We start from the raw sequence: 9369 nt of genomic DNA, 5'->3' as shown, positions 1-9369 counted from the left end.
CAAAATAGGGTGGACAGCCCAGAGATGAGGTCCTGGGTTCAAATCGAACCTCACACTTCTAGCTAGTTGACCCTGGACCCAGGGCCTAGCCTTGGAACCAATACCAGTATCGACTCTCAATCTCTAATGCCAGACCCCCATTTCTGCAGCTGTCAGACTCCTGACTGCAGGGCAACGTCCCCGCCGCGGGGCTCGCCTTGATGGAGCTGGGGTGGGGCCCGCTCCGCCGCCTGGGCACCGTGGGGGGAGCAGGAAGGACACGGGAGCCACCCAAGGGTTATGAAAAAAATTTCCAATTCCATTTATTGATGCAGGTTCCCCCGCCCTCCCCCCACCCCCCTTTCCATGGCTCCGTCTTCACAGGCCTGGCAGCGGAGAGCAGGCACCCCCGGCCTGAGCCGCCAGCCCTGCACACAGATGGGCCCGGGGTGGCCCCAGCGGGGGGAAGGCTGTACAGCCGGGGGAGTGGACTCCGGTCCATCTGTCTGTCTCTGAGGTCCTCGCGGTATAAAAGTAAAGTTGTTGGTGCATGGAACGTCGGCCCGCAGGCCCAGGGGGCAGCCCCGGCCGGAAAGGCTGCCCTGCCTCCCCCAGGGTCGCTTCGGCAGGGGCACCGGCTCCGCCTCCCCCGGCCGTCGGGTCGGAGCGGACCCAGGCGGAAGGGACGGCCCAGCCCGCTCCTTGCTGCGTCCGCGTGTCCGGTCGCCTCGGATGCCTCCCGCCCCCAGCCCCCCGCAGAGTTCAGGAGCACCCCTCGCTGGGGCGGGCCAGCTCCCAGGGGACGGGCGGGGATGGGAGGCGGAGGGGGAAGAGGAGGGAAAGGGGTGTATCCGGTCCTTAAATACACAAGTTTACAAGGGGCCGGGGCCGAGGGCTGGGCTGTCCTCACACGCTCATGGTCAAGCTGGGCGAGTACTGTGGAGAGAGCAGAGGGGCCGGGGCGGGGGGCTCAGCCACTGCTCCAGGAGCCGGGCCCCCCGTCCCACCCAGGGAGACAGCCAGGACCCCAGGGATTCCCAGCTGGGGGGGCCCGGGAACTCGCATGGAGGGGGCCGCCTCTCCCAGGGAGCACCGGGAGGGGCTGCTCCCCCCGCTGCCTCTCCTTGGCCCCAGCCTTCCCCGTCCTCCCGACATCCCCCCCTCCCAGGGGAAGGGGGTTCCAAACCTCCCGGGAGTTGGGCGCCCTGGTAGGGGGTGGGGCCTGGCGCCCAAGATGGGACCCAGGAGGTGGACAGTGCCCATGGGCAGGGAGGGGGTGGGGAGGAACAGGGGTTGCCCGCGGCCGGCCCTCCCACCTGGTGCCCCTCGGCCCGGCCCGGCGGTCACGGTCTTGCTCTGGCCCCCCGGCCACCGCGCTTGGGCCTGCCCGCGAGGCCCCTCCTGCCCGACGCGGGGGGAGGGTTGGCACGGTCGCTTACGCTTTCACTCTGGAAGGGGTTGAGGAAGGTCCCGCCCATCTCGCCGTCGTCCCGTGGGGTGCCTGGGGGGTTGCTCATGCCGGCCATGTTGTTCGGAGAGTTCTGGGGGTGGGGGGATCCCCCCGGTCAGTGGGTCCCGTCGCCATTCCCCACCCTGGGGCCCACCCAGCCTTGGATGGGACGAGAAGGGGGATTCCGTGGAGGTGGGGGTGAGGGGGGCCTGGCCAGGAGACGGGGCTCTAGAGGGAAAGGAGTCCAGAGTGAGAAGGGAAGAGGCCAGGAGGCCCCCTTGGGCCAATTTGTTCCTGCTTGGAGGGGAAGGGGCATAAGGAAGGGGCAAAGGTCAAAGGCATCACCAGATCAGCAGGAGTCCGGGGACTTCCCTTACCTTGGACAACCCATCCATGTCGCCTGAGCCTGTGCGGGAAAACAGACAGCCAGGTTGGGGCCCAAGTCGGGGGCCAGGGCTAGGCTTCCGAGACCCTCCTCTCCTCCCACCCCCCAGCCCGGCCCGCCCAACCAGTGCGGCGGGTGGGCTTTCAATTCATCTACAAGAAAAAGCGCCCTAACACTACTGCCCCCAAATGGAATGGGCTGTGGCAGTCATGAACTCCCTGTCCCTGGAAGACAGCAAACTAAAGCTGGGCAACCACCTGTCGTGGACGGAAACCTTGGAGGAAAGTCATGGCGCCATCTTGGGGCCAAGGAGAGGGGGAACAACCAGACTCGGACCCTACATGGAGGGGGAGTCATTTCAAGCTCAGAGAAAGTCTGGGAGAATCCTTTGGCTTAAAATTCTGGAAAGGTCTGTGAACCCAGAAGGGAGAAGCAGCACTGAGGACTGAAATCTGAAGATAACGATTCTGAGGACGAAGAAAAAGGAGACTGTCTAAAAAGGGTGCCGAAGAGCCCGGCCATCACTAATCAACTTCGGTTTAAAAAAAAACCAACGGGGAAAGGAGGTCGGGTCATGATGGGCAAATGGCATGGGACACGGAGAACAAGGTTGGGATCACTCAGAACCGCAGTGATCCGGGGATGACAAACGGCGTTTTAAAAAGCTCTGTTAGGGGCAAGAGAAAAGTCCAAGAAAGGACTGGCTAGCAGAGGTTACTGGGTCCAACCCCTTCATCTGACAGGAAAACAGAAGAAGCTCAGATGAAACTCATCTGAGAAAGTTTGGAGAGTTTGAGGTAGGATTTGAACTCTGGTCTGTTTTTAAGCCTTGACTCTAGGGCCGGTGCACCATCATGGCTCATGGCGGGTAGAACAATGACGACTAAGGACACCTCATGGAGCACCTTAAACACTCTGGATCCCAAACAGAAATGATCCTTTTCCCCCCTAACCTCACCTGTCTTCTGAACTTCCCTGGGTCTGTTCAGGGTACCACCATCCTTGGAGTTATCCTCAACTCTTCCCTCTCCATCCGCTCTCATAGTCAACCACCACCAAGTCTAAACAATGCTTCCTCTCCCATCCCATTTCTCAGCTCCACTTGCTTGGCCATCCCTGCCCTCTCCTGCCTTGGGCTCTCATCACCTCTCCCCTAGACTAGTGTCAAGAGTTTCCTAAATAGTTCAAGAGGCAGCATGGCAGAATGCTGAATAGAATTTTGAACTTAGGGTCAGAAAGAACTGGGTTCAAATCCTGCCAGACATTAATTTGGTATATTGACCTGGACAAGTTTTATCCTCTATAAAATGAGGAAGGATGAAGCAGATGGACTGTAAGGTCTCATCCAACTCTTAGGTCAGCAAACATTTATTAAGCCCCTGCTATATGATGGGCACAGCTAAGTGGCACAATGGATAGAATACTTGGCCTAGAGTCAGGAAGACTCATCTTCCTGAGTTTAAATCTGGCCTCAAGACTTCCTAACCATGTGACCCTGGGCAAGTCACTTAATCCTTGTTGCCTCAGTTTCCTCAAATGTAAAACGGAGAATGAAATTGCAAACTACAAACCCCAAATAGGATCACCAAAAGCCAGACACAACTAAATATCAAATATGCTTATCTTAGAATCAATATTGTATATTGGTTCCAAGGCAAAAGAATGGTAAGGGCTAGGAAACAGGGGTCGTATAAGTGGAAATTTTGTGTGCTTTGGACTCCATTTCCCAGAATTCTTTACTTGTCCCAAGAATCCTTTTCCCTTCGTTCACGTTTGTTAAGCATGTAGGTAAGTAAAAAAGAATTCTGGGAGATGGAGTCCAAAGCACACAAAATTTCCACTTACACAGGGTTAAAAATGACTTGCCCACATTCACAACTCAGAAGTGTCCGAGTCCAAATTTGAACCCAAGACTTCCTGTCTCCAGGTCTGGTTCTCTGACCACTGAAGCACCTCCTCGTTGCCCCAGCTTTCTAGATTTTTAGTTAAGCCTTTGACAAAGCCTCCTGTTATCCTTGTGGATGAGAGGAAGAGGTAGGCAGGGCTACGGTGCTAACGTCTCCACAGAGAACTGGTTGAATAACCAGGCCCATTGGGGAAGCATCAATGGGGATGGCAACCTGGAAGGAGGATTCTAGTTGAATGCCTCAGTCATCTGGCCTTGCCTTGATACTATTCAGCAAAACCCAGACAACATGGCAGGATTGCTCCCAGGCTGGGTCATAGAATCAGCATCCACAAAGATCTCAACTCTAACTCAAAGGTTAGAATGCACTTGGTGTACATGTGGACTTGAGGCTGGAGAACCTGGAGTTCAAATCTGGCCTCAGACGCTTCCCAGCTGTGTGACCCTGGACAAGTCACTTAACCCCCATGGCCCAGTCCTTATTGCTCTTCTGCCTTGGAACCAATACATAGTATTGACTCTAAGATGGAAGATAAAGGTTTAAAAAAAATCATTAAGCACCAACTGTGTGCCAGTGATCTGGGGGTCACTGAACCACAAGCTCTGTAGGAGCCAACTGATCTTATCACAGCCCAAAGAGCCAATGGAGTCTTAGGTTGCATTGGCGTCCAAAATGGGGGAAGGGGTGATGCCACATTGTTCTCTCCCCTGTCCGAGCTGCCCTGGAGTATTGTGCTGAGACCAGCCTTCAGGAAGATGGCAAACTAGAGTCAGGGCAGTATGGCGAGGGCTGGTCACCTTGTCATCCAAGACAGAGGAAGGAAATGAGACTTTTGCTTGAATAGTTGAGAACTGGGGAGATGGGGGTGGGGGGTGGTATCATGGCAGGATGGCCTGATAACAATGATCCAGGGCTCTCTTGTGGAAGAGGTCCTGCCCTTGTTTGGTCCCAGGCCTGCTCCTGTCCCACCCTGCTTCTGACCCCTTCCTGAGTTTCCCACGACCTAAAGCCAAAGTCTAAACTAATTATTTGGCAAGTGAACTTGGCGCAATCCCTACTGTCTCCCCTCAACGTCTCCCTGCCCATAACCAGCTTGGTATCTGTCCAGGGGTACCTCTTTACTCATGTCATTGCCTTGGCCTGCAATTGTTCTCTCTTAATCTAAACTTTCCTTAAATTTCAGAGGACCCTTAGAACAGAGAATGTCAGAGCTGGGAGGGAGCTTAGAACAGTGTGTCAGAGCTGGGAGGGAGCTTAGAACAGAGAATGTCAGAACTGGGAGAGACCTTAGAACAGAGAATGTCAGAGCTGGGAGGGAGCTTAGAACAGAGAATGTCAGAGCTGGGAGGGAGCTTAGAACAGAGAATGTCAGAGCTGGGAGGGAGCTTAGAACAGGGGATGTCAGAGCTGGAAGAGACCTTAGAACAGAGGATGTCAGAGCTGGGAGGGAACTTAGAACAGAGAATGTCAGAGCTGGGAGAGAGCTTAGAACAGAGAATGTCAGAGCTGGGAGAGACCTTAGAACAGAGGATGTCAGAGCTGGGAGGGAACTTAGAACAGAGAATGTCAGAGCTGGGAGAGAGCTTAGAACAGAGAATGTCAGAGCTGGGAGAGAGCTTAGAACAGAGGATGTCAGAGCTGGGAGAGAGCTTAGAACAGAGGATGTCAGAGCTGGGAGAGAGCTTAGAACAGAGGATGTCAGAGCTGGGAGGGAGCTTAGAACATAGGATGTCAGAGGTAGAAGGGCCCTTAGACCATGGAATGTCATAGGTCAGAGCTGAGAGAGACTTGAGAAAAAATCCACTCCCTTGTTTTAAAGGTCTAATGCCACACTGAGACCTTCTAGAGAGAAAGGCTTAATGAAGGTCACACAGAAAGTCAGTGACTCACAATCAACTTGTCTAGACTCTGGATCTAATTTCTTCCTCTAAACTCCTTTGAAGCACTCAGATTCTCAAATTCTCTTTATGGGTATTTTTCAAGTCTGGAACATGGTTCTGACTCTGAGCACCAGCTCCTCTCTCTGGGCCATTCCCAATGAGGAGCCCAGAGCCCTGCCTGCTTTCCCATGCAATCCCAGTTAAGCAGGTGTTCAAAAAATGTATTCTTGTAGTGCCCAACTGTGGCCACTAGAGGGAACTCGTCAACCACAGAACCACCTCAGAACCCTGGAATTTGGGAAGGAAAGAGAGTGGAAGAAAGGGAGAAAGAGCCAGGAGGGTTCAGGAGAAGATCTCAGAGCAGAGAATGTCAGAGCTGGGAGAGACCTTAGAACAGAGGATGTCAGAGCTGGGAGAGACCTTAGAACAGGGATTGTCAGAGCTGGGAGAGACCTTAGAACTGGGATTGTCAGAGCTGGGAGGGATCTTAGAACAGAGAATGTCAGAGCTGGGAGAGACCTTAGAACAGGGATTGTCAGAGCTGGGAGGGAGCTTAGAACAGGATTGTCAGAGCTGGGAGGGAGCTTAGAACAGAGAATGTCAGAGCTGGGAGGGAGCTTAGAACAGAGAATGTCAGAGCTGGGAGGATCCTCAGAACAGAGAATGTTAGAGCTGGAAGGGAGCTTAGAACAGAGAATGTCAGAGCTGGGAGGGAGCTTAGAACAGAGAATGTCAGAGCTGGGAGGATCCTCAGAACAGAGAATGTCAGAGCTGGGAGGGACCTTAGAACAGAGAATGCCAGAGCTGGGAGGGAGCTTAGAACAGAGAATGTCAGGGCTGGGAGGGAGCTTAGAACAGAGACTGTCAGAGCTGGGAGAGACCTTAGAACAGAGAATGTCAGAGCTGGGAGGGAGTTTAGAACAGAGAATGTCAGAGCTGGAGGGAGCTTAGAACAGGGGATGTCAGAGCTGGGAGAGCCCTTAGAACAGAGACTGTCAGAGCTGGGAAGACCTTAGAACAGAGAATGTCAGAGCTGGGAGAGACCTTAGAACAGAGAATGTCAGAACTGAGAGGGCCCTTAGAAGAAAGAATGTCAGAGCTGGGAGAAACCTTAGAACAGGGATTGTCAGAGCTGGAGGGAGCTTAGAACAGGGGATGTCAGAGCTGGGAGAGACCTCAGAACAGGGGAAGTCAGAGCTGGGGGAACCCTTAGAGGCCAGAGGGAGGTCCTTTGAACCCAGGATGTCAGAGCTGGGAAGGCCCTCAGGACATGGAATGTCAGAGGTAAGAGGTTCTTGGGCAGGGGAATGACAGAGCTGGGAGGGATGCTGGAGCAGAGCACAGAATGTCACCTACCTAATGAGCCGTTCATGTGGTGCGGTTCCATTGCCCCCATTGCCGCCATGGGGCCCTCAGGCCCAGGGCCCATTGGGAACTGTGGAGAGAGGTGAGTCAGTGTGGGGGTGGGGGGGTACTTTTGACACAAAGGAAAGAGGTGCTGGGGCAGAGCTGGAGAGAGGACGCAGCCAGGTGTCAGGGTGACCCCAGGGGGTTGGGAAGTCAGGGGCTGGGGGCTCAGGCTTTCTGGGGGGATGGGTCACTCACGTTGGGCCTGTTGCTGCCTGGCCCAATGGGGTTCATCATGGTGTACATACTCTCACTGGAGTTGGTTGAGTCTGGGTGGTTGGGGAGAAGTGAGTGAGGAAAGACTCTCCTCCCTCCTCTTCTTACCCCCAAATCCCCTCCTCCCACTACCAGACTCCCCCCTCCTCCCTCCCTCCGCCCCACAAGGCCATCAGCTACTGTACCTCCAGGACTAGGCATGATGGGGGTTCCAGGGGGGCCGCCTCCTCCTGGAGGACCCTGTGGACATGCAGGGGATGGGGTCATGGCCAATGAGGATGGAGGAGGATGGAGCTGACCTCATCTTAATTTCTGGGGTCACCCCTGACCTCTGACCAAGACCCCGCCCCCCCAGACCCTGCCCCCCCCCACTCCCGCCCACCCCTGAAGCGGCAGGACTCACCGCATAGTTGCCTGGGGAGGAGGAGGAGTACGCTATCTGGGGAGGGGAAACACTCGTTAGCTCCAGGGTGCACCAGCCCCTCACTTCCCAAGCCCCTCCGGGGAGGGGGATGCCACGTCCCACCCGGTCCACCTGGCCCGGCTCCCGCCCGCGCCCAGGACTCACGGAGTTGGCGCTGGGGTTAGGCCACGGCCCTCGTCCTCCTGGACCCCTGGAACAGACAGGGGTGGGTCAGCCCGAGTGGGGGACCGGCCCGGGGGCTGGGCCAGGGCACCCGTGGCCGGAGGGACAAACTCTGCAGACACGGAGGAACCCCTCTGCCTTAGTCCCGTACTCTGCGTGTGCCCAGGACATTCCTAGGAGCCGACGCACGCATACACGGAACCCACGCAAGCCCGGGCACACGGGTGCCGAGAGCCGGCGCGAGCACCCAAGGGAGCAGGGGGGGAGGGTAGGCCTATCTGGCCTCCTTACATGTTCATCCCTGGCATGCCGGGCCCGGCGAGGGCATTGGGGGGAGGCCGCATCCCGCTGCCGTAATTCTGTAAGAGACCAGACGGAGCCTGTGAGGTGGGCGGAGCTGCTCCGGGCCCCCCAAGCGCCCCGCAGCCCCTCCGCCTTACCTGAGGCCCCATGCCCGCCATTCCCCTGGGCGGATTCATCCTCTGCATTGGGCCCCCCATGCTCGGATGGCCTGCGAGAGAAAAAGGGCTCTGTTTGGGTCCCCAGCCAGGATTTGGGCTTCTAAAAGGAGGGAGTTCTAGAGTTAACTGTGACTCGGATTAGAAGGGATTGATTTGGGGGTGACTGGGGGACCCAGAGACGGGAGGTCCTGGGTTCCAATCTGGCCTCAGACACTTCCCAGCTGTGTGACCCTGGACAAGTCACTTGACCCCCATGGCCTAGCCCTTCCCACTCCTCTGCCTTGGAGCCACTATGCAGTATGGACCCTAAGATGGAAGGTGAGGGTTGTTTGTTTGGGGGGATTATTCTGGATCAGAACAGGGTCAGAGCAGAAACGGCACTAGCTATCAGCTCTGGGGTCCTTGTCACAACTCTCCAGCCTCTCCTACCCATCTCATCGCCTCCACTTCCTGCCCTCCTTCTCCCATCATCAGATCCCACCCCCACCGCGGGGCCCCGCTTGCGCCCACCCTTCACTCCTCTGCCAGCGGGCTGTCCTAGAGCCACGGCGGCTCCCCATCCCCTCCAGGATCAACTATGGAGGCCTGTTGGGCACCCAAAGCCAGCCAGCCTTCAGCCGCGCCCCTCCGGGGGTCCCCCGTCCTTCCCCCGGGGCTCAGCCTTGGGGCCGGCACCCCCACGGCCTGCTAGCCTCCCGGCTCGCTGCCTAAAGCACGGTGCTCCTGGCTGTCCCCTCTGGCTTTCTAGAGCCGGGGCTGAGATCCCGGGGTCCCCCGCGGGGGAGCCCTCGAGGTGGGGTTGGGGAGGAGGAAGGGGCCCCCCGATCTCCGGCTGGGCTACTCACCCTGAGCCCGCGTGGATGGATCCATGGCGTTGGGCAGCAGCGGCTGGGAGCCCGGGACGCCCACAGGTGGCTGCGAGGGAGGGAGGGAGCGCTAAGATGAGCCCCCCAGCGGACGAGAGCCCCCGCCCAACCCTGCCTGCCCCTCGGGCCCTGCCCAGCCTGGCCCGGCCCGGGCAGGAGGGAGAGGCTCGTGGCTGAGCCGAGGAAGGCGAGGGGGCTCACCTGGTTTGGCATTCGGAGGGACGGCCGGGGG

General features: G+C 57.2%; 1 protein-coding gene across 1 annotated transcript in view; it reads right to left on the bottom strand.

Annotated features, from left to right (window-relative positions):
- Window positions 1–277: 277 nt before the first annotated feature.
- The window catches only part of SSBP4 (single stranded DNA binding protein 4), a 41553-nt gene continuing 32461 nt past the window's right edge, over window positions 278–9369 (bottom strand). The window contains exons 6-17 of the mRNA XM_056822135.1: window positions 9339–9369; window positions 9117–9186; window positions 8251–8321; window positions 8102–8169; window positions 7793–7838; window positions 7628–7663; window positions 7410–7464; window positions 7207–7277; window positions 6958–7036; window positions 1807–1835; window positions 1419–1520; window positions 278–915 (exon numbers count right to left, since the gene is read on the bottom strand). The exon at window positions 9339–9369 is cut by the window's right edge and continues 3 nt beyond it. Of these exons, the coding sequence (XP_056678113.1) occupies window positions 886–915; window positions 1419–1520; window positions 1807–1835; window positions 6958–7036; window positions 7207–7277; window positions 7410–7464; window positions 7628–7663; window positions 7793–7838; window positions 8102–8169; window positions 8251–8321; window positions 9117–9186; window positions 9339–9369 (688 nt within the window). The 3' untranslated portion in view covers window positions 278–885. The remainder of the gene's footprint in view (window positions 916–1418; window positions 1521–1806; window positions 1836–6957; window positions 7037–7206; window positions 7278–7409; window positions 7465–7627; window positions 7664–7792; window positions 7839–8101; window positions 8170–8250; window positions 8322–9116; window positions 9187–9338) is intronic.

This window comes from Monodelphis domestica, chromosome 3 (genome assembly GCF_027887165.1).
Source record: "Monodelphis domestica isolate mMonDom1 chromosome 3, mMonDom1.pri, whole genome shotgun sequence".
Classification (NCBI taxonomy): domain Eukaryota; kingdom Metazoa; phylum Chordata; class Mammalia; order Didelphimorphia; family Didelphidae; genus Monodelphis; species Monodelphis domestica.
Note: the sequence above shows the minus strand (reverse complement) of the source record. Positions and strands in the feature narration are given on the sequence as shown.